General features: G+C 38.8%; 1 protein-coding gene across 1 annotated transcript in view; it reads right to left on the bottom strand.

The window, feature by feature from the left end:
• The window catches only part of LOC103609938 (kelch-like protein 20), a gene marked incomplete at its 3' end in the record, with an annotated part of 39,656 nt that extends 16,827 nt beyond the window's left edge, over window positions 1-22,829 (bottom strand). Inside the window, exons 1-3 of the mRNA XM_008594195.1 lie at window positions 22,712-22,829; window positions 21,621-21,684; window positions 4,060-4,633 (exon numbers count right to left, since the gene is read on the bottom strand). Coding sequence (XP_008592417.1) covers window positions 4,060-4,633; window positions 21,621-21,643 — 597 coding nt within the window. The remainder of the gene's footprint in view (window positions 1-4,059; window positions 4,634-21,620; window positions 21,685-22,711) is intronic.
• Between the last annotated feature and the right edge of the window lie 227 nt (window positions 22,830-23,056).

The raw sequence follows: 23,056 nt of genomic DNA, 5'->3' as shown, positions 1-23,056 counted from the left end.
TTTTTTTTTTTTTGTCTTTTGTCTTTTTCCGTGTCCGGCAACGGATCGCAACCCTCAGTGTCACGCCCGTACTGGACCGGGGACCGGCAACGCGATTGCAACCCTCGGCGTTGCCCCCGCGCCTCGCTCAGCCAGTGAGCTGGAACCGGTCTGCATGTGGGATCCGAACCCTTGGGCGGGAGCGCCGCCGCGCTTCCCAAGCGGTGCACTTATCCAGTGCGCCACCGGGCCGGCCCAGAATTTCATCTGTTTAAGAAGTTTATTTTCTTTCCCAAATTGCCAGTGTTCCTAATAATATTTATGAAACAATTCCACTTTCCTCCACTGACTTGAAATATCTACTTCTGAACTCTGTTCCTTTTCTAGGACCAAAACATTTGTAATGTTTTAATATTTCGTAAGGCCTATGGCCTTTATAGTATTTTTCAGAAACTTCCTGGTTATTCTAATATACACATGTGCACACACAACCTCCCTCCTTCTTAAAACAATCCCTTCCTTTGCTTTTCATGACCACATGCTTTGTGTTTTCTTCTTCTCTCTTCTCCAGTTTCTTCCTGTTATCTTTGCCAGCTGCTCCTTCACTAACTATTCATCAATACCGGAAAAATTTTAGGGCTCTTTTCTTCTCTTTCTCTCCTAGATGATCTCATTGGCATTGACTTGTTGACCTTGCTTATGGTGCTATTTTTTGTTATAAAAAAGTTTTATATTTTTATGCAATCAAATTTATCAATCTTTTCCTTTATGGCTTCTGGGCCATGACTTAATCGCTATGTTGACAATACCTAAATTTTAATATCAGCCTAATCTCTCTTCTAGGAACAGATTCATATAAACAGTTGCCTGTTCAATAACTCTACTTGGTGTCTCAAACTGAACACATCTAAAACAGAAACCATGCTAACCTCCTTAAACTGTTCTACTCTCCAGTACGTCTGTAGTAGAAATGGGATTGCTGAGTCAGAAGTGTGTGCAATGAGCATGCAGTTTTGATATTGCCAAATGTCCTTTCAAAAGTGTTGTACCAATTTATACTTATACTGGCAATGTATCTATTTCCCCATGGCCTTGCCAACAAGGTATACAAACTTCTGGATATTTGTAATCTGACAGTTCAAAAATGGTACTTTGGTGTAATTTTAATTTGTGTTTTAGCTATTTTGAACGAGCATATTTTCATATGTTTAAGGGTATCTGAATTTCTTTCTTGCTTACTGTCCATTTTTCTGTTAGGTCGTTGGTCTAGGTTATTGACTAATAGGAGCTCTTGATAGATTAAGGAGATTAATCTTTTGTCTGTGATATGAGTTGCAAATATTTCCCCCCAGTTTGTTATTGTTTTGGTTTGCCATGCCCAAAATTTTCATTTGTATGTAGTCAGATCTATCAATTTCATCTTCTATACCTTCTGGATCAGTCAATCAGAAAGTCCTTCTCATGTCAAGATTGTATAAGAATTGCTGCACATAATCAACCAATTTATAACTATTAAAAAGCAACGACTGACAAGCTGGGGCCGCTAAACTCAGGGGAAAAGGAGGAGAGACCTACAGAGTTCATGAAGGCATGAGAAGCTGTGATGAGAGAAAAAAAGGACCACACCAACAATTTCAAGCCCTGGCCACTTCAAGGCTGGCCCTGGTGAGCACACGGAGCAAGAGCTGGCAAAAGCTGCAGGTGTGCCCTTCATATGAAGTTGCTCGGAGGCTGCAGGGGAGAAGAGGGCCTCGGTGGCCCCTAGGCCACCAAGACTACTGACGGGGCTTGTGTGGACCCACACAGGAGTGAGAAGCCATAGATAACTGAAAAAAGAAGTCACTCAGAGGCCAGTGAATCATTGCAAGGGACCGCACATGGCCCGTTCTATGAGAAGTATTTAGAGTGTGGGCAGTGGGGGAGATGGGCCTACCAGGGGAACACTGGGGCACAGCATGGACAGCTGATCTGCCCTCCAATCAACACAGGCCCACTCTGTGTAGACTGGTTAGGAGTATAGAACTGCAGGGGGTGCAGTGTGCTGAATAAACTCTGGTCCAGACCAGAGTTTCCACACAACCCAGGTGTACCAGACCTCACAAGACCTGGAAATGCTTACAAGGTCAACAATTAAAACCTGAGATGCACAAAAAGCCTTCCCCAGAGAATCAGCAGCAAAGCAGCAATTTAGCTCAACCACAGGGCTCAAGTGCTGGTCCCAATAGGAAGTTCCCCCATTTTAGAAGTAAGCAAAGGACAACAAATTAGTTCCAGTTCAGAGTTTAAGTGGTGGGGGTAGCTAATAATCCAACACAGAACTGAAAGAAAAAGCAAAACACTCACAGATCAGAGACAAAATTTTGATATTAACCAGTAAAGTTCTAACACCACCAAAGAACACCTATAAAACCTCGAAGGACTGGAAGCGTCCTGGGCTCCCAAGCCATGGTGGAGAAAGGCTGAGGGCCTGAGCAACATCCCCCTGACATCTGCATCCAGCCCAGTGACAACCATTGAGCCACCATTGGAAGTGCCCTGGGCCCTGAGACAGGGAGGTGGGGAGCCAAGGGCCTCAGCTGTACCTCCCTGATGCATCGAGCCCAGTGAGGACCACCAAGTCATCACTGGAAGCACCCTGGGCTTCCTAGCTGGTGTGTGGGGGGCGTTGAGGGCCTCAACCATGCCCCCCCCCAACATTCACATCTAGCCAAGCTATAACCACTGAGCTGTTGCCAGAAGTGCCCTGGGCTCCAGAGCTGGGGTGGGGGTTGCCAAGAGCCTCAGCCATGTCCCCCTGACATCCACATCCAGCCTAGCCATGATCAAGCCACCATCAGCAGCCCCCTAGGCTCCACTGCCAGAATGAAGGGGGTGCCATGGGCCTTGACCATGTCCCCCTCCCCACTTCCTCGTCCTCCCACCCTATCCCCTTCCCCCTTCCTCTCTCTCCCTCCACCCCAACTGCTCTGCAACAGTACCTTAGAATGTAAAAAAACAAAACAAAAACAAAAACAAACAGATCAGATAATAGAATTGCTCCCTGTCATTTTCTAATATTTTCATGGTTTCATTTTGTATGTTTAAATCTTTAATCCATTGGAAGTTATCCTGGTGGTGGTCAGAGGGTGATATTAAAATCTAAAATGGACCATGTCTTTCTTTTGCTTAAAATCTTCTAATGGTTTCCTATTGCTCTTAAGATTAAATGTAAAATTCTTAACATGGTTTATCAACTTCAGTGTGATCTGGCCCCCTTCTTTCTGTGAAAGCATTATGTAACATCCTCCCCCTTGCTCTCTGGATCTTGTTGGTTTTTTTTTTTTAATACTTCAAAACGGTTACACTTATTAAAGTTTCAGGATTTTGCATGAGCTGTTCCAGAACCAAAGTTGAATCACTCTCTAATACACTCTTAAATCATCCATGACTGCTTCTTTGTAGCACCCACTAACTATAATTATTTATATAATTATGCATTCAATGGCTATCTTCCCTGCTAGATTATAAACTCCATGAATACAGATACTCTAGGTTTCTTATTCACTATGGTAGCCTACATTCCTAAGCATAATGTCTAAAACATAGTAGCTTTACAAATATTTGTTAAATGAGTAAATAATTGAAAAATAATAGGTTTAATGAAAATTTTTTGGATAACAGCTAAGTTCATTTTTTTCTACTTGTTAGTTCACCAAGTAACTTCTAATTATAATTTATTCTGCTGAACAATCCATATAATCAGGAAGGAAATGCTTTATGCAAATGACTGATACCAGGTATCCTATCAGACAGATCCTTTCATGAACTAATGAACTGTATTTTGGCTTATAACTTAGGCTTTTATAAATATATGGCTAGGGAGAATCAATCCCTAAACCTTAACTTTGCTGGTAGAACACAAAATTGGCCTCTGAAATAAAAACCAGGCTTAGAATTTCTTAACAACTTATTTCTTTGATTTTATGAGTTAGAATCAGCAGTAAATACCCAGGAAGGTGTGTGGTAGCAGAATGTGAACCCATATTGCTCTCCTGACAAATAGGTTATATAAATACATTCAAACCAGAAAGTACAACTCACCTCTTGAAAGTTATGTTGAGTGAACTTGTCTGCTATCCTTAGCAACTCACGACATGAATGTGTGTCAGCAAAAGCTCGAATGCCCAGGCAGTTAGAAGGATCTAATTGTCTCTTTAAGAACTCACAGCAGGCTTCCTGTATTTCTGCCAGCTGGAGGAGGCAAGCAGCTGGCAAAAGGGTCTGAACGTTGCCCTCTTCTACAGTTATCTGGGAGGTATATGCAAAGTCAATCAGTAGCTCCATAGCCCTCTCATCTATGTCTCGGATCACTACTTCTGTCTGACGGCTCTCTGCCAATTCTCCTGTAAACATAGCTCGGAAATAGGGACTACAGGCTGACAAAATGACTCTATGGGCATATATCTTCTTAGCGCCCACAACTAACACCACATCACATAGCTCCCGGTGCTTTCTCAGAAGGTTAATCACTTCCAAGGTTTGTCGAGGGTGCTTGTCTGAGATGTAGGGCATGCGCGCAGGTTGGGGAACCCCTTCTGGCAGTTTATTGGGGTCTCCAAGGGTGCAGCGGCTTGTTACATCCATTCCAGTCTCTCCTTGTCGAATGTTGGTACACCTATAGGAATAAGGGGGGTAGGAGAGAAGAGGGCAATATTATTAGAAGCTCACTTCTGCCCTAAAGTGTTCAAAAATCAAGAGACAGGGAAACCTGCAATTACCAAAAGAGAGAGCTACACCCTCAAAGAACTCTCTTTCTAAAAATTCTAGAACTCATAAACTTCCTTAAAGTCTCTTGAAGGATGAATGGTATTAATCTCAAGTCTTTTTCATCCTAGAAGTAGTCAGACTGTTTTGGGCCACATTTATGACAACATTAATTAAAATTTATGAAAAACATTTGTAAATGATTTTCTCTGCAAAAAACAGACCTATTTAATTCCTACATTGGGGTTAATCAAATTCTTGATATTGTTATTTCTCTAAAACAGCTAATGTTTATTTCTCATTTTCACTGGGTGATATTTTGAAATTTTGTAAGGTTCAAAACAAAATCTGTAAAATGTAGTTCATGTTGCATGAAAAAAACTTGAAGGAAAATAGGTCAGGGTCCAAAAAATTAACTTTATATTGAGTACTATATTTCCTTGATTCTAAAATGCATACTTTTCATAGTTTAATATCTAATAAAAAATTGGAAATAATCTAGAGCTGATGTCAAAGAAACTTGCCAGCTACCAGGCAGAGAAGTTGTAATCAATTGTTACTGCCCCGACATGGGAATTTTGGCCACATTTCTTAAAACTTTTCAAAGTCAATAGAGTCCAATGTGACAGATTCTTATGTCAGAAAATGACAATTGCTCAGGATTTGAGAGTTTTTGGTTAACTTTCAAGGGAAGAGATTTTACTCCAAATGATATATAATTCATTTAAAACCAAATAGGATTTAACATTTAACCAAATAGGATTTTGCTATGTCTCAAAATTATATACTCAATTTACAGTGGTTCTAAAAAGTTAAAAAAAGAAAAAACACAACCTTCTCCCCCCTGCCAAAAAAAACCACAGTCATGCGTTATATAAAGTAGTGTGTTACTGTGATGTTGTGGATAATTGCTGACAGCCAAACATAGTTCAGAGGATTCTTCAGTCTCTGAATGAGAGGAAAGCTTAGAATCAAACTTTGATTATGATACTGAAGAAAATTGAGTATTAATTAAATGGATAATTATGTGCTATACTGTGAGCTAGTAAGAAAAGCTTAGCATACTGTTAATGTAGTATTTACATTTTTTATTTTATTTTTTGTTAAATTTATTTATTTATTATTATTATTTTTACATCCTAAGATGTTGTAGAGCAGTTGGGCGGGAAGGAGAGTGGAGAAGGGGGAAGGGGATAGGGTGGGAGGAGGATGAAGGAGGTGGGGTATGGTCGAGGCCTGTGGCACCCCCCCTTATTTCCAGCAGGGGAGCCCAGGGGGCTTCTGGACACAGCTTGCTCGTCGCTAGGCTGGATGCAGACATCAGGGAGTATTCACATTTCTAAAAAGTTATTAAATCAACTGTGTGTCTTATAAGCGAGGAACTATAGTGAATAACTATGAAGTTAGTTAAAATAGTCTCTAAAACGATAAAAAAAAAAAATCAAATCAAATATTTTATTATTTATTTATTTTAAAAGATGACCAGTAAGGGGATCTTAACCTTTGACTGGGTGTTGTCAGCACCACACTCTCTCGAGTGAGCCACAGGCCAGCCCCAAATCAAATATTTTACAATGGAGCTGGCTGGTTAGTGCAATTGGTTAGAGTGCATTGCAGCCTTATAACCAACCCCAAGGTCACTGGTTCTGATTCTTGTGCTGGCCAGCTGCCAAAATATATGTATATATTTCTGTGAAGCTATTCACCGAAATAAATGAAATGGGTATAAAGAGTTAAAATTCCTTCCCCTACTTAACTTGGACTGAGTCAAACCACAAATGTCTTCAAAAGTTTTACTATATCTTAAATTAAGATCCATACTGTCCACTCCCCCCAAGTCTAATAGCTCTGACACTTGGGTACTATGGCTATTGTGTTATATTTTTGAAATTTATTTAGAGTCTTTCTAGCTTTAGTTAATCATAGCAGCCTCTAGAATCAGAGGGACCTGGGTTGAAATCCTAGTACTGACAATTACTAGATGGGTTACTTATCCTCTTAATCCTCAGTTCCTGTAGCTCTAAAATGGGTACCTCATAAGGTAAAGATTAAATAGGATAATGCACATAAAAGCTTTCAGTTCTGGGCCGGCCCAGTGGCGCACTGGATAGTGCGCCGCTTGGGAAGCGCGGCGGCGCTCCCGCCCGAGGGTTCGGATCCCACATACAGACCGGTTCCCGCTCACTGGCTGAGCGAGGCGCGGGAGCAACACCGAGGGTTGCGATCCCGTTGCCGGTCCCGGTCCGGTATGGGCGCGACACTGAGGGTTGCGGTCCGTTGCCGGATACGAAAAAAGACAAAAAGGGAAAAAAAAAAAATGGCAAAGAAGATGGCAGGCAAAATATTTATTTATTTAGCAGGACTCTTAACAGCCTTCAGACCAAGACTTTGTTAGACTAATTTGGGTCTATGGATATTAAATATGATGATAAGACTCATTTAAAAGTACTACAAAGTCAAATTGCTCCTGCCAAATTGGTCTGAATCAGTGAGGTTCTATTATGATTACAAAACAAATGTACAGGTCCATAAACAGACATTCTTCAATTTATAAATAAGTAGTTTTCTAAACATTTAATATTATGTTGGCTGTTTGGAGGTTTGTACTTTTCTATAGTAACAGTGCTATAAATGGAGGCTAGGTTTAGTTGCAAAATTCAGTACACCATAAGAAGCATTAAAAAACAAAATGAATGAGTTCCGGTCAAGATGGCAGAATAGACAGTCCCCAGCATCACTCTCTCCCAGAAATCAACCAATTTACAACTATATAAAAAAGCAACAACAGCCAAGCTGGGGACACTAGAGCTCAGGGCAAGAGGAGGAGAGACCTATGGAGTGTATGAAGGTGGGAGAAGCCACGATGAGAGAAAGAAAAAACGACTCTGACCATTTTGTGCCATGGCCACTTTAAACCTGGAGCTGCTGAACACACAGAGCAGCAATCGGCGAAAGCTGCAGCTGTGCCCTTTGGATGGCACTGCTTGGAGGTGGTAGGGGAGAAGAGGGCCTTGGTGGCCCCCCAGGCCAGCAAGACCACTACTAGGGTTCCCATGGACCCACATAGGAGCAAGGAGCCACAGCAAATGAAAAAAAGGAGCCACTCAGAGGCCAGTGAGTCATTGCAAGGGACTGGTGTATGGCCTGTCCCATGGGAAGTGTTTTCAGCAAGGGCATTGGGAGAGACGAGCCCACCAGGGGAACACTGGGGCACAGCACGGACAGTTGATCTGCACCCCAGTCAGTATAGGACCACTCAGAGGAGACTGGTAAAGAATATAGAATTGCATGGGTGCAGTTTGATGAAAAGACTCAGACCCAGATCAGAGTTACTACACAACCCAGCTGCACTGAGTCTCTGGAGAGCCTGAAGTACCTATGAAATTAACCATTATAACTTGTGCTGCACAAAAAGTCTTCCCTATGGAATCAGCAGCAAAGCAGTAATTTAGCTCAACCACAGAGCTCAAGTACTGGTCCCAACAGGAAGTTCCCCCACTTTAGAAGTAAGCAAAGGACAAAAAAATTAGTTCTGGCTCAGACACACTGCCAGCGCCTCAGTCCACCTGGGGATGTGAGGCATGGAGCCAGGGTCTGGACCTCCCTCCCCTCAACCAGGCACACCATGCCAGCACCTCGGGGCCCGCCCAGGAACCTGAGGGATAGAGCCAGGGACCAGACTCCTCCACAACCGGGCACACCGCCAGCATGGGAGCATGCCAAAAATGTCACCTCTATGTGGGTGGCCCAACACAGTCACCACAATAACCATGGCTGCTGCAAAAGCAGCTAGATGCCAAAACCACCACACAGGTGGTCCACCAGCCACTGGAGTGCATTAACACAAGGAGAGTCACCAGAGAGATAAAGAAAAGAAGAGGATGTCTCTCTCCACAAAGCCCATTCCAGAGTGACAGAAGAAGCATCTGCTCTACAATAATATTGAGGGACCTGATAATCCCTCTCAGCATTAGACAGACCATCTAGGTGAAAAATCAACAGAGTAACCATTATTCTTTCAGAAGGAGAGAAGAAATCTAGGGTAATCAGAGGGGGGAAGGATGAGGGGTATGGGGTGAGATTGGACAAGGGGCATAAAGAATAAGTATGATTTGTAACAATACATATGCTAGTAATATTGATTTGATCAACATATCTCAACACTGAACCCCCAAAATACGTATAATTAATTTTGATTCAATAAAAATTAAAAACAACAACAACAACAACAACAACAACAAAATAAAGGCCATATATGGCAAACCTACAGCTAATATCATATTGTGATATTAGACAAAAATTAGAGGCTTTTCCTCTAAGATCTGGAACAAGCCAAGTATGCCCAATTTCCCCAGCCTTATTCAACATAATACTGGAATTTCTAGCCAGTGCAATAAGTTAAGAGAAAGCAACAAAGAGCATACAAATTGGAAAGGAGGAAGTCAAACCATTCCTGCTTGCAGATGCCATGATCATATGCATAGAGAACACTAAGACTTCACCAAAAAGTTACTAGAACTAATAAATGAATTCAGTATAGTGGCAGGATACAAAATCAACTCACAAAAATCAGTAGCCTTCCTATATGCCAATAATGAAATAGCTGAAAAGAAACCAAGAAAGTAATCTCATTCACAATAGCTACCAAAAAAAAATGAAATATCTAGGAGTAAATTTAACCAAGGAGGTGAAAGACCTTTACAATGAAAACTATAAAATACTGGTGAAAAAAATTTAAGAGGACACAAATAAATGGAAAGAAAGCCCATGTTCTTGGGTTGGAAGAAGTAAAATCATCAAAATGTCCATATTACCCAAAGCAATATACACATTCAACACAATACTATCAAAATACCAATGACATTCTTAACAGAAATAGAAAAAATGGTGTTAAAATTTGTATGGAACCACAAAACACTCTGTATAGCTAAAGTAACCTTGAACAAAAAGAACAAAGTTGGAGGTATCACACTTCCTGACTTCAAAATAAACTATAAAGCTATATTAACCAAATCAGCATGGTACTGGCATAAAAATAGACAAAAAGACCAGTGGAACAGAATAGAAAGTACAGAAATAATGGGCCGGCCCGTGGCTCACTCGGGAGAGTGTGGTGCTGATAACACCAAGGCCCCGGGTTCGGATCCCATATAGGGATGGCCGGTTGCTCACTGGGTGAGCATGGTGCTGACCACACCAAGTCAAGGGTTAAGATCCCCTTACCGGTCATCTTTTTAAAAAAAAAAAGAAAAAGAAAAAGAAATAAAACCACACATTCACAGCCAACTGATTTTCAAAAAGGTGCCAAAAATATACACTTGGGAAAGGACAGCCTCTTCAATCAATGGTGCTGGGAAAACTGGATATCCACATGCAGAAGATTGAAATTAGACCCCTCTCTCTCACCATACACAAAAATCAACTCAAAATGGATTAAAGACCTAAGTTTAAGACTCAAAACTATGAAACTACTAGAAGAAAACATAGGGGAAATGCTACGTGAAGTGGGAATGGGAAGTGCTTTTTTGTTTGAGACCACAAAGGCACAGGCAAGAGAAAAATGCACAAATGGGATTACACCAACTGAAAAGCTTCTAGACAGCAAGGGATGCTGTCAATAAAGGAGGAGACAACATACAGAATGGGAGAAAGTGTTTGCAAACTACACATTAGACAAGGGGCTAATATTCAGAATATATAAGGAACTCAAAAAACTCAACAACCAAAAAAATAAGCCAATTAAAAAATGGGCAGAGGACCTGAACAGCCATTTCTCAAAAGAAGACATACAAATGGCCAACATGAAAATATGCTCTAAATCACTAATCATCAGGGAAATGCAAATTAAAATCACAATATCATCTCACCCTAGTTAGAATGGCTATTATCAACAAGACAGAAAATAATAAATGCTGATGAGGATGTGGAGGAAAGGGAACCCTCCTACATTGTTGGTGGGAATGTAAATTGGTACAGCCATTATAAAAACAGTATGAGGGTTCCTCAGAGAACTAAAAATAGTTCTCTTATGTCATAAGGTCATAAGTTCACCCTATGACCCAGCTATCTCACTACTGGGTATATACACAGAGGAAATGAAATCAATACATCAAAAAGACACCTGCACTCCTATGTTCATCGCAACACTATTCACAATAATCAAGAGATGGAATCAACCTAAATGCCCATCAATGGATGAATGGATAAAAAAACTGTGGTATATATATACATGGAATACTATTCACACAATGGAATACTACTCAGCTATAGAAAGAAATGATATCCTATCACTTGCAGCAACATGGACAGAACTGGAAACCGTCATGTTAAGTGAAGTAAGTCAGGCACAGAAAGACAAATATCACATAATCCCACTTATTTGTGGAATCTTAAAAAAAAAGTGTTTCTCATAGAGGTAGAGAGAAGAATAATGGTTACCAGAGGCTAGGAGGGGAGGGAAATGGGGGGAGGAAATGGAGTGGACTAATAGGTACAAAACTATGCTATCTACCCTAAGTAGATATCCCACACATATGTACAAGTAAATGTTAAAATAATTTTTAAAAATAGAAGATAAAATAATGGCATACTTTCCACTTAGTTAAGTATGTTCAGTTGTGTGTGAGTGTATACACACAAATTTATATATATTTATAAAATTGGTTCTCTTGTAAATTGCAGTTTGTATCAAAAAAAGTTTAAAAGCCACTGATGTAGAGTTCTGGCCTGAGTTTTGAAGTCCCACGCAACAAGGGCCAAGAGGTACAAGAAGGGAGAAAGGATCTCTTTTTCAGATTATTCCAAGATTTGTTGTTGCTGTTGTTTTTGGTTTTCAAACAAAGGCTTTAGGGTGGGGAGATGGCTGGAGCTTAGGGATCTACTTGTATACATAAACTGTGGAAGTCCCTAAGTTGGGCATTTCCTGTATATTTATGTGTGTTGCCCAAATTGTGTTAAGGGGCATAGTCTTTAGAGGCTGCAATAATTATTTTCCTTTAAAAAGGGATTTTTAAAAAAGGGTGGGATAACTGTAAATTACTCAAATTTGATGAACACTGCACTATAGGATTAGGGTATATATGTATAAGTCTCTAAGTTTTTCGAGTTGATGTTTTCCACAAGTCATAAATATAAAAACTGCTGGGCATAGTCTTTAGAGGCTGCAATAATTATTTTCCTTTAAAAAGGGATTTTTAAAAAAGGGGTGGGATAACTGTAAATTACTCAAATTTGATGAACACTGCACTATAGGATTAGGGTATATATGTATGAGTCTCTAAGTTTTTCGAGTTGATGTTTTCCACAAGTCATAAATATAAAAACTGCTCTTCCTTGCTCAGCATAATCTGTTACCCATCTTAAAGAGTGGAGATCTAGATTTGAAATAGAACAGATCATCAGATCATTTAGCATAATGCCCTCTTTTTACAGATGAAGAAACTAGTTTGGTTAGGTGACTTACTCAAAACGGTAAAACTTCAGCAGCAGAGCAGATCTCCTGATAAACCATAGCTACCTCCTGAGGAACTGTGATTCATGTGAAAGTTGGAGAAGTGGGGTACAGAGTATGTAGGATTACTTACCAATTCAAAATAAGGTGGGGTTTTTTTCTTATGGATTATCCAAATTTCTATACAACACTTTTTAAAAGCCTAGGAAACTATAACAAATAGAGATTTCTTTGATTCAGTCACCATGAAGAACATCACCAGTGAAATATCACGAGTCAAATAACTTGGTAAAAGAGGTCTACAAAGTGAATTTCAGATTTAAGAGAAGAAGCATAAAAAATTGAACTTAAGTACCTCCTCTATTAACTAAAAAAAATGAGAGGGTCTAAGAAATTTTCAGAATTGCTTTTAAGTATTTCTAAAATATAGTCAAGGGTTTATTATCTTTAAAAAAGTTATTCCAGATAATACATGAGAAGCAAATTTGTATCTTATATTTATATTTCATATGTAGAAACTCAGGTGCTAACTTATCAGGTAAAAGCCACAAACTTAGTGACAAATAACTAGAACTAAGATATTTGAATTTTCAAAATCATCACACTATATAAACATGCAGAGAAAAGAGAATCTGTGCCTCTCAGTTAAAATGGTAATTATTCTTTTAACGAATATTTACTAATTGCTTATAATATATAGAGCATTTTGTTATGGACTGTGGAAAAATCAAGGTATATAAAGAGGCAAAAAGAGAACCTAATTATCTCGAGGGGGAGATACATGAATGACCAGAAAGAGGGCAACCAGGACAGAAAATGTAGTTCAGACAAGGGAATTTTTGGAGGTGATAGAGATTTAGTACCATGATTATGGTGGTGGTATCATGGGTGTATATGTATGTCCAAATGCACCAAGTGTATACATTAAATAAGTGCAATTTTTTGTATATAATACCTCAACAAACCTTTAAAAAATGTGACTCAGGCAAAATGCATGAAGTATTTGTTTAACATCATTTAAAAAGATCATGGATCTGATAGGTATAATCTATTGGGTTACTTCATGGGTGTGTATTTTGTTATAAAGTAGGAAAATTACACTGGGTTTTCCCAGAGTCTAAGTGAAATATCTCACATCCATGCTCTAGATCATAATATTTCTGTTTCTGATTCTAGACTCATTAAGCAGTACTCTGATGAAAAGTCTTCCAAAAGTACGTTTTGTGGCTCAAGCATTCTGATCACTGGGTTTGAGATCGGCCTAGTTCTACATGAATCTTCCCCTGGCTAACCCTGAATTCATCTTCTACTAGTTTCCACTTGCTCACTGTTCTCCGACTACACAGACTTCCTTCCTGTTTCTCGGACATGCCAAAGCTTCTCTTGCTTCAGAGCTTTATTCCCTCTTTCCAAAAGGTTCTACCCCAAATATCTGCAGAGCTCACTCCCTCATTTCTTTGAGATCTTTGCTCAGATGTCAACTTATCAGACCACCCTACATGAAATGGCAACTCTTACTCCCACCACTCTATGCTCTTTACCTTGCTTAATTTTTCTTCATAAATATATCACCTCCTGACAAAATATATTGGCTTTCTCCTCCAACTAGAATGTAAACTCCATGAAAACGAACACTTTTGTTCTCTTTTGCTCACTGCTATATACTAACGCCTGGAACCAGTACCCATTAAGTAGGTGTTAAATGAATTAAACTTTTCTTCTTGACAAAATAAACTACAGCCACAAAACTTCTTATCTAGTTCTCTTGAAAGAACACCAGGTTTGTAGCCAGGCAAACATAGGTTCAAACCTTAGCTCCATCATTTACTAGGTATAATCTTGGGGAAATTAGATTAACCTCTCTAATCCTCAAGTTCATCATTTTTAATGTGGGAATAATTGCACTTTCCTCATAAGGAATGACAATGTTGAGATTTGTCTGAATGTATGTCTCCTGACTCCAAAATCTGTACTTTATTATCCCAAGCTGCCTTGGGCAACTGGATCAAGTATTTGAAATGGAAATGACCCTGGCAATCTGGGTATGTGGCTGTTATTCTTAAATGGGAGGAAAAGCAAGCACAGAGCCACATGACTGGACTGTGCTGCTCTTTTAGGAGAATAACGAGAGGGAACAAGAACACAGTTCACAGTAGGCTGAGACTTTAAGGAACACCTCATTTAAAATATTCTGAGAAGTTATATTTAATTCATTATAGTCAACTATTTCTCCCATGGTTCTGCTCCATGTCTTTGCAAATGTGTGTTTTAAAAAATTCAAGGCCACACTCTCCATCATTTTTATCATGTCCAAAGAGTTTTACTATCAGAAAAGTAATATTTTTCTGTACATTTTTCTGGGTGCCTTTGAAGGTAACTTATAGTAAGTGCCCTAGAAATAGATGGTGTTCACACCTTGCCACATCTATATTCACAACTTCTTTGTTTGAAGTCTGATGGAATAAATACTGTAAAGATCTGAGGGGTGAAGTGTTGAATTGAAGTGTGAACTGCTCCCCAGGACAGAGCAAAACCCTAGGAAAGGTTTTAATTAAAGTTTTGGAGGAGCAAGCTTTATTGTTCAAGTAAAAATTCATCTAGAGAAACTAGGGATCTCAAATGATTTGCTTTTTCAACCTGTGGATTTCTATCCCAATACCGAATTAATGACATTACAAATAAAAAGAGAAACAATTTAAACTCAAATAAAAATGTTTATATTAATTGAATTTGCAGGGCCAATCTACATGTACTCTAAAGTTGAAGGAGGCAAGTGAAAGGATTATTCTGTACTCTATCCACAGCTATCAAACTAGGGAGACCAAACAGAGCTTTTGCCTTCTCCCCCAAAATGACTCTGCCAATTCTGGGAAAGAACTGGTCTTTCTAAAATCAAAGGGTATGAAGTCTGCTAATGATAACTTTAGCATATTTTGTATTCTTTCAGTCCTTATGAAAAGCATAACTTCAAGATAAATTCTAGTAGGGCTGGCCCATGGCTCACTTGGGAGAGTGTGGTGCTGATAACACCAAGGCCATGGGTTCGGATCCCTATGTAGGATGGCCGGTTAGCTCACTTGGGAGAGCGTGGTGCTGACAACACCAAGTCAAGGGTTAAGATCTTAAGATCCCCTTACTGTTCATCTTTAAAAAGAAAAAAAAAAAAGATAAATTCTAGTAATAACATATTTTACCAGCAACTCTTTCAGACTTTAACATAATTTTTTATTTTATTCCTCTGTTTGGAGGAATAAACATTCTGACACCAAAAATATGGTAGTTAAAATGTGAAAAAGTAAAATTAGTCACATATTCTAAGTTTACTACCAACTTGAATATAGAAACTTACCCTTAGTTTGACTGGTTAGCTACTCTTATATACAGAGGTTCTCCCTCCATTATTGTTGGATTTTCTAAACTACAGTTTGAATTTGTGCCTTTTCTTTCAAATGAAGTGAAAATGTAAGAAGACTAGATACTGTGTCTTCACTGGCTGATTGCTACTTCTTATTAGGTGAAGTATTATTTTTTGGTTTGTTTTGTTTTGAAGTTGAATTTGAATATTTTTAGGAGGGCATGTACTCTTACTTTGCCATAGTCCCCACCACCCTCTGTCTCATGTGAAGCTATGCTACACATTAACATGAACTACCTAAAGATTTATTAAGGTTTTTTTTTAAACCTCTGTTCTAGATGTATCAGAATTGTAACAAAGAGAACCAAACTGCCTAGTATAGTAAAGTAACAGTAACTTGAAACGGAGAAAGTTTTAGGGGGGTAAAGGGAGAATTGTAAGAGAAGAGAGAGATTGATTAAAAATGGCAGCAGGTTGTGATCTAAAGAGAACAACAGCTAGTGAATGGCTGAAGAACTTTATGACCTCCTTAACTATCCCCAAACTTTCAGTAAAACCCTAGGGTATTCAACTGGCTTGAGTTATGGTGGCTAGGGGAAACAAAGAAGTTTTCAATGGTAGTGGTCAATGAAGGTGAAGAAAGAGACAGTGAGTATGGGGTATTTCTAGAAAGAAGATTGGCTGTGAAAAGCTGAGACATATAGTACTATGTCTGCTTGCTTAAAGAGGGGGAAAAACTGAAAAATGAGTATGAGTGTAGTTCAAAACGTTGGTGGAAAAATGGAATTAAAAGATAATATAAATTCTTCCTTGAAAAGTCAACTTACAGTGCATGCCACACTAGGGAACAGTCAAATCAAGCAGGTATACCTTATACTACTATTTTTAAGCATATATTTTAGATGGACTAGAATAAACAGGAAATTTTAAACATACAAGATCTGAACAGAATTTTTTTTTTGTCTTTTGAAATAAAAAATCACCAATAAAAACTCTAGATATAATTAACTAAGACCTAAAGCATCTAAAGCTTCTTACCCATTTTAGAATCTTCACTGGATCTTCCTCTGAGGCCCCACCTTAAAGCCCTGGCACTGCCTAGGGTTGTGTCCTTGGCATGCTCCTTTTCTGTTCTACTCTCTTTTTTGCCTACAGCTTGAAAAACCTTCTGCATATTGATGACCCTCAATTTTTTTATTTCCAGCCAATATCTCTCTTCTGCCCCAGACCCATATTCCAGCACATTCTGGATACCTCTACCTGGTTGTTTCCTAGACATAGTATTCTTAAAAGTGTATGAAACAGAATCTATTCTTGGTTTACTGAAATGTGTCCATCGGCCTGTATTTTTCATCTCACAGCAGCACCCATTTTCCCAAAATGAAGTCTTTGAAGTCATTCATATTGTTACCTTTTCCTCATTCTATATTTGCCAAATCCTTTTGACTTTACTATTAAACAAACTCTCAGTTCCACCCTCTTCTCTCAATCTCCACTGCCATACATCTACTTCAGGTCCTTATCATCCTTCATCTAAACTACCACAACTCCTTTAAATTCATTTCTTTGCCATCATTTCTTCTCTCTTTCTAGTCCTTCCCCTATTTGTCTAAAAATCAGCCCTAAGAACAAATCTGAGGGCGGCCCGTGGCTCACTCAGTGGAGTGCGGTGCTGATAACACCAAGGCCAAGGGTTCGGATCCTATATAGGGATGGCCGGTTTGCTCACTGGCTGAGCGTGGTGCTGACAACACCAAGCCAAGGGTTGAGATCCCCTTACTGGTCATCTTTAAAAAAAAAAAAAAAAAAAAAAGAACAAATCTGATCTGTATAAGAATGTCCGACAATGTCCATTGACTCTTAAATACCTAAAGGATAAAGATCAAACTCTTTCCCATAATTGCAGCCTTGTTTTTCATGATGTTTCCCCTGTTTCCCTGTGAAAGTTAATTCTAGATGTCAACTTGGTAGATGAAGGAATGCTGAGAAACCTGGTAAAGCTATCTTTTTAGGTGTATCTGTGAGGGTGTTTCCAGCAGACATTAGTATGAGAATCTGGGTGGCCTGGGTGGGAAAGACCCACCCTCAGTGTGGGTGGGAACCATCCAATCCGCTGGGGGTCCGGAGAGACAGAGGAAAGAGGTGAAGTTTTCTCTCAGTCTGCTGGAGCTGGGATACACTCTTCTATCCTGTGAGTGGACATCAGAGCTCGAGACTCTTCAGGTTTTGGGTTCCAGAACTTACAGCAAGAACACCATCAGCTTTCCTGGTTTTGAAGGCTTTGGACTTGGACTGAGCCATGCTACCAGCATCCAGTTTATAGATGGCCTATCATGGGACTTTTCTTCATAGTCACGTGAGCTAATTCTCCTAATAAATCCCTTTCATAAAATTATAACATATCCTATTGATTCTATCTCTCTGGAGAATCCTGACTAATACATTCCCCTTCTTCCCTTTTTTCTTCCCCCACATACCCTCTACTCCAGATTTATTCACCATTCTATATGTCATACACTTCCAGGTTTTTGTTTGTTTGTTTTTGCACAAGCTGTTCCTTCTGTTTATGGTGACCTTAATTAACTCCTTTCTTTAGAAGTAAATTCTTATCCTTTCTAGAAGATCCAGCTCAAACATCACCATCTCTGTAATGCTCTTTTCATTTCCACAAAGCAGAAGTTCCCTCCTCTGGGTTTATATCTCTATTAAAATCCTGTTCAAGTTGTATTATGATGTCTGTTTCCATTACTTCATCTGCATACACGCAGTATATAGGCATAGAACAGGTATATAAATGTTTGGTGAGTGAATAAACCAATTTCTAATAAAATCAGGCTTGGTTTCCTATTTATATATTTAAGGAAAGATGGAAGGATTATATTACAAAATATTTTAGTTATCTCTAAATGAAACAAATAATTAAAAAATACTATCTTGGGAATCAGGCATATTATGATTAAGACTATAGATTGGTACAACCTCTAAAGAGGGAAATCTGTCAATATCTACCAAAATTTAAAAATGCACATATTCTTTGACTGGGCAATCCTACATCTAAGAATGCATTCTATACTTACACATTTAGGCAAAAGCCACCTACAAGGATATTCACTGCAGAACTGGTTGTAACAGCAAAACATTTGTGATAAATGTTTCTCAAAAGGGAATGATTAACAATGACATGTACAGACAATGGGATACTATGTAACTATTAGAATAAGTTGGGTCTATATGTATTTGTCACAATCTACAAGATAATTTGTAAAGTGAATAAAGAAAGATACAGAAGAATGCCTGATATGCTAATATGAGTGTTTATTAAAAAGGGAAGATACTGATAATATCGGTAATTGGCCACAATAATCAACCACATTGTATATTGACAAAATAAAATAAAATTTGGAAGAAAAAATAAAAATAAAAAGGGAAGATACTCGATATATGCTTGTATATGCATTACAATGCCTCTGAAAGAATGCGTAAAACTGATTACAGTGGTTGCCTTTGGAGAGAAGAACTGGGAGCTGGAGTCAGCACAGGGAGACTTACTTTCCATTGAATATCCTATTGTATCTTCTAAAGTTTGCATCATGTACACTTATTAGATGGTTAAATAAATAAATAAATGTAATGAAACTTTACTAATAAAATGCCAATGGATTGCATAAAACTTTATAATTAAGAATTAGAGGGCCGGCCCGGTGGCGCACTTAGACAATAATTTTCAATCTTTTCTTGTTCATAGATTTTTTTGTTTGTTTGTTTTGGCTGGGGAAAAGTCTACAGAACTTGTCGTTATTCAAACAATTATTCAGTAATCATCAAGTACTAGGGATGCAAACATTTGAAGGCATGTGAGACTCAAATAGCTCACAATCTAGTGGGAAGAATGCACATGTATTCAAATAATCTCAATATAAAGAGTTACTTTTCATTCAAACTTCTTTAATAGCAGCTGAATTTTGAACCCAACACTACTTTGCAGAGACTGTTTTCTGTGTTGCAGCAGCAAAAATGAAAGCCCAACAAGGAAAGGGGAGGGAAGTGTGACCATGACTTAATGTAGGTAGCAGGTAAAAAGTAAGACCTGAGAGCAATGGTAGGCTAGCTTCTGGCCAAGTATGGTGATGAAGAAAGAGCTGTAACTTAACAATAGCACTAGAACTATCCAACATGATTTTGACATAAATAACTGACAGCATTACGTAATAAAGCAAGAAAAAAAGAGAACAGAGTGCTTAGGCGAATATAAAAAAAAAAAAAAAAAAAAAAAAAAAAAAAAAAAAAGAATTAGAAAAAATAGAATTAGAATACCTTTGACAATAATTTTCCATCTTTTCTTGTTCATAGATTTTTGTTTGTTTGTTTTGGCTGGGGAAAAGTCTACAGAACTTGTCGTTATTCAAACAATTATTCAGTAATCATCAAGTACTAGGGATGCAAACATTTGAAGGCATGTGAGACTCAAATAGCTCACAATCTAGTGGGAAGAATGCACATGTATTCAAATAATCTCAATATAAAGAGTTACTTTTCATTCAAACTTCTTTAATAGCAGCTGAATTTTGAACCCAACACTACTTTGCAGAGACTGTTTTCTGTGTTGCAGCAGCAAAAATGAAAGCCCAACAAGGAAAGGGGAGGGAAGTGTGACCATGACTTAATGTAGGTAGCAGGTAAAAAGTAAGACCTGAGAGCAATGGTAGGCTAGCTTCTGGCCAAGTATGGTGATGAAGAAAGAGCTGTAACTTAACAATAGCACTAGAACTATCCAACATGATTTTGACATAAATAACTGACAGCATTACGTAATAAAGCAAGAAAAAAAGAGAACAGAGTGCTTAGGCGAATATTTTATATAGAAATTTCTGATAAATCAAAAACATTTTCATGCTCTGCCTTTCCTTTTAAAAAATAATAAGCTCTTATTTTAGCAACTATAAAAGATATGACATTTTTGGAAGCTGAAAATGAGGAGAAATCAGTGGCTTTTGCAATCATGTTAGAAGTTGAAGTGATGAAGCATTCATGTATTTATGTGTTAATTTCTTCATGTACATTGTGGTGGAATATTATTCCTACTATAGAGTACAGGATAAATAAGATAATGGCATTTGTCAACTCCGTAATATCTTTTCATTTGTAGATCTCAAAGCCTTTGCAAACATTCATTAATTCCCAGTATCCTAGCCAAATGAACTAGAGAAGTAAACTGGGGTACAGAGAAGGAGAATAGCTCAAGGTCAACTGACAAATCCATAACACACTTGGAAAAGGAATACATTCTGGTTCTTGCTGCTAGTTCTGAATTGTACGTCATACCCCCATCATAAAATGTTTCTTCCCTTAAAAGGGTCTGCAAGAGTTGATTATCTTTGATGTTAAATAACAAATGATTAATTCAATAAACATGAAAGAAGTTTAAAAAATGAAGAAACAGAACAGGGCTGATTTTATTTCAGTAGATTCTAGTCTCCTTTGTAAGAACAGATTGAGAAAAACATTACTAAATTCTAGGGTTCAGAGGGCCTATAAATTTTCTGTATTTTCCCCACACACTGTTCTATTTTTTTGTGGACTAAGTTATTATGCCTGATACCTTTTTTAGTCCTTTAACAATCTTCCCTGCAATGCAGCTATTTTAATTAACAGAACAAATGTATTAGAAAATATCAATGAAATAACCAAAACCATAATTAGGCATGAAGTAGTACAACGTATTATAAATTATTATTATTCTTATATGGCAACAGAACCCTCTACATTCTATAGGGAATTGAAGATTACAATAAACACACATACTATCATAATATACTTAATGAATATTTATCACAAAAAATTACCATGCAAAATGAAAATTTAAGTGTTAAGAACTACATAAAATCCACAGCACTCTTTAGAAATTTAACTTCCATATTTTAAGAAGCTACTAATTTCTGATATTACTTTTGATTTATTTTAGGACAAAAATCATTAGTTCCAAGCAGAATTTAGTAAGATTTGAAAAACTTTTTAAAAAGTTTTAAATGAAACCTTGGATTATTACGTGAATTTCAATCCGTGAAACCAAAGGTTTTCTTCCTAAATGCCTACCTGCGCATTTGCTTTCCTTCCATGCACCATGAAAAGCACCCTTCACCACACTCTAAAGCCGAACCTAAGACAAGAGAAATGCAGTAACTTAGTAAAAGCTATTTCTGATCTTTCCAGCAACAATCTTTATATAATCATTTCACTCATTTCGCCAGTAGTCAATAATTTGATATACTATATACCACAGGCCTTTTGAAGATGCCCAATCATAATTAAATCAAGTGCCCTTAAGATGACTATCCTTACTCCTCAAACATCATTTCACTCATTTCGCCAGTAGTCAATAATTTGATATACTATATACCACAGGCCTTTTGCAGATGCCCAATCATAATTAAATCAAGTGCCCTTAAGATGACTATCCTTACTCCTCAAATTAAAACGATTATATATGAAGTGCGCTAAACAGTCCCGATTGCTAGGTCAGTATTGTGTCTTCAAAAAATGTCTGGAGACATTTAACTTTGACCTCGCCATCAAGTATATCTACAGAGCCATCACCAGATCCCCAGCAGTACTAACCTGATAGATCGGATAAGGGAACACGCTGGCTTAACAACGGATTTGAAGGCTGTTAACTTGTCTCGAAGTGACAGGAGGAGGCGGCGGCGGCATTTGCCTTTAAAAACAAACAACTCCGCTTCCGACAGCCCAGGCAGCTTTAACAGGGCAGGGAAAGTATGGCTCCAGACTAAAACTCTTTACAAGCCCGTCCCTAAGTCCAAAACAATGTTCACCACGCACTTGGCAGATCTCGCCAGGTCCCGAGGGTTTAATGGGACGCACAGTACTCACTTCCTTCCCTAGAAATCCAGTCTCTGGGGAAGCTGTCCAGGGTGTAGAACCCCAACGCCCCCGGGCAGGTCAGCCCAGCGCCTCCCCTGGCTGCGGTATAAGGTTGTCAGCCAGTGTGGCGTCCCGCGAGGCCCAGCCCTGGCGCCCCAACATCATCTTCTCTGTGCCGACTGACAGGGGACCGACGGAGCACGGCCCCGACTCCATCGGGCAGCTCAGCAACTTGGGACCACAGATTTGCAAAGCGAGCCCTGGTGAGTTGTCCGTTGTCCCCTGCTCCACGGCATCCCACTTACCGGCTCTCACACTTCCTTCTCTGCTGCAACCTCCTCTGCCCTCCTCTCCACTCTGCCAGCTCCTCCGCTGCCGCTAGCGTAGGCAGGAGGCCGCTCCTCTAGCCAGTTCCTTTCCCCCCACTCACTCCTGTCCAGAAGCAGGAAGTGGTCCTACTCCTAAATCGTTCCCGCTGGAACCAATATATTCCGCCAAGAGGTTCCGGTATGACTCCGGAAGTAACCCTTCCCTTTGCTGGTGATTGGGATAACCCCAAAGACTACAAGTTTTCATAGCCAGTTGCTTGAATGCCGAGGGTATCCGCTTTGAGAGTTCACCGGTGAACCGTCATTATTCGAATACTGAAG

This window comes from Galeopterus variegatus, unplaced genomic scaffold, assembly GCF_000696425.1.
Source record: "Galeopterus variegatus unplaced genomic scaffold, G_variegatus-3.0.2 Scaffold10325, whole genome shotgun sequence".
NCBI classification, from domain to species: Eukaryota; Metazoa; Chordata; class Mammalia; order Dermoptera; family Cynocephalidae; genus Galeopterus; species Galeopterus variegatus.
The sequence above is the reverse complement of the archived record's forward strand: the minus strand, read 5'-3'. Positions and strand labels throughout refer to the sequence as shown.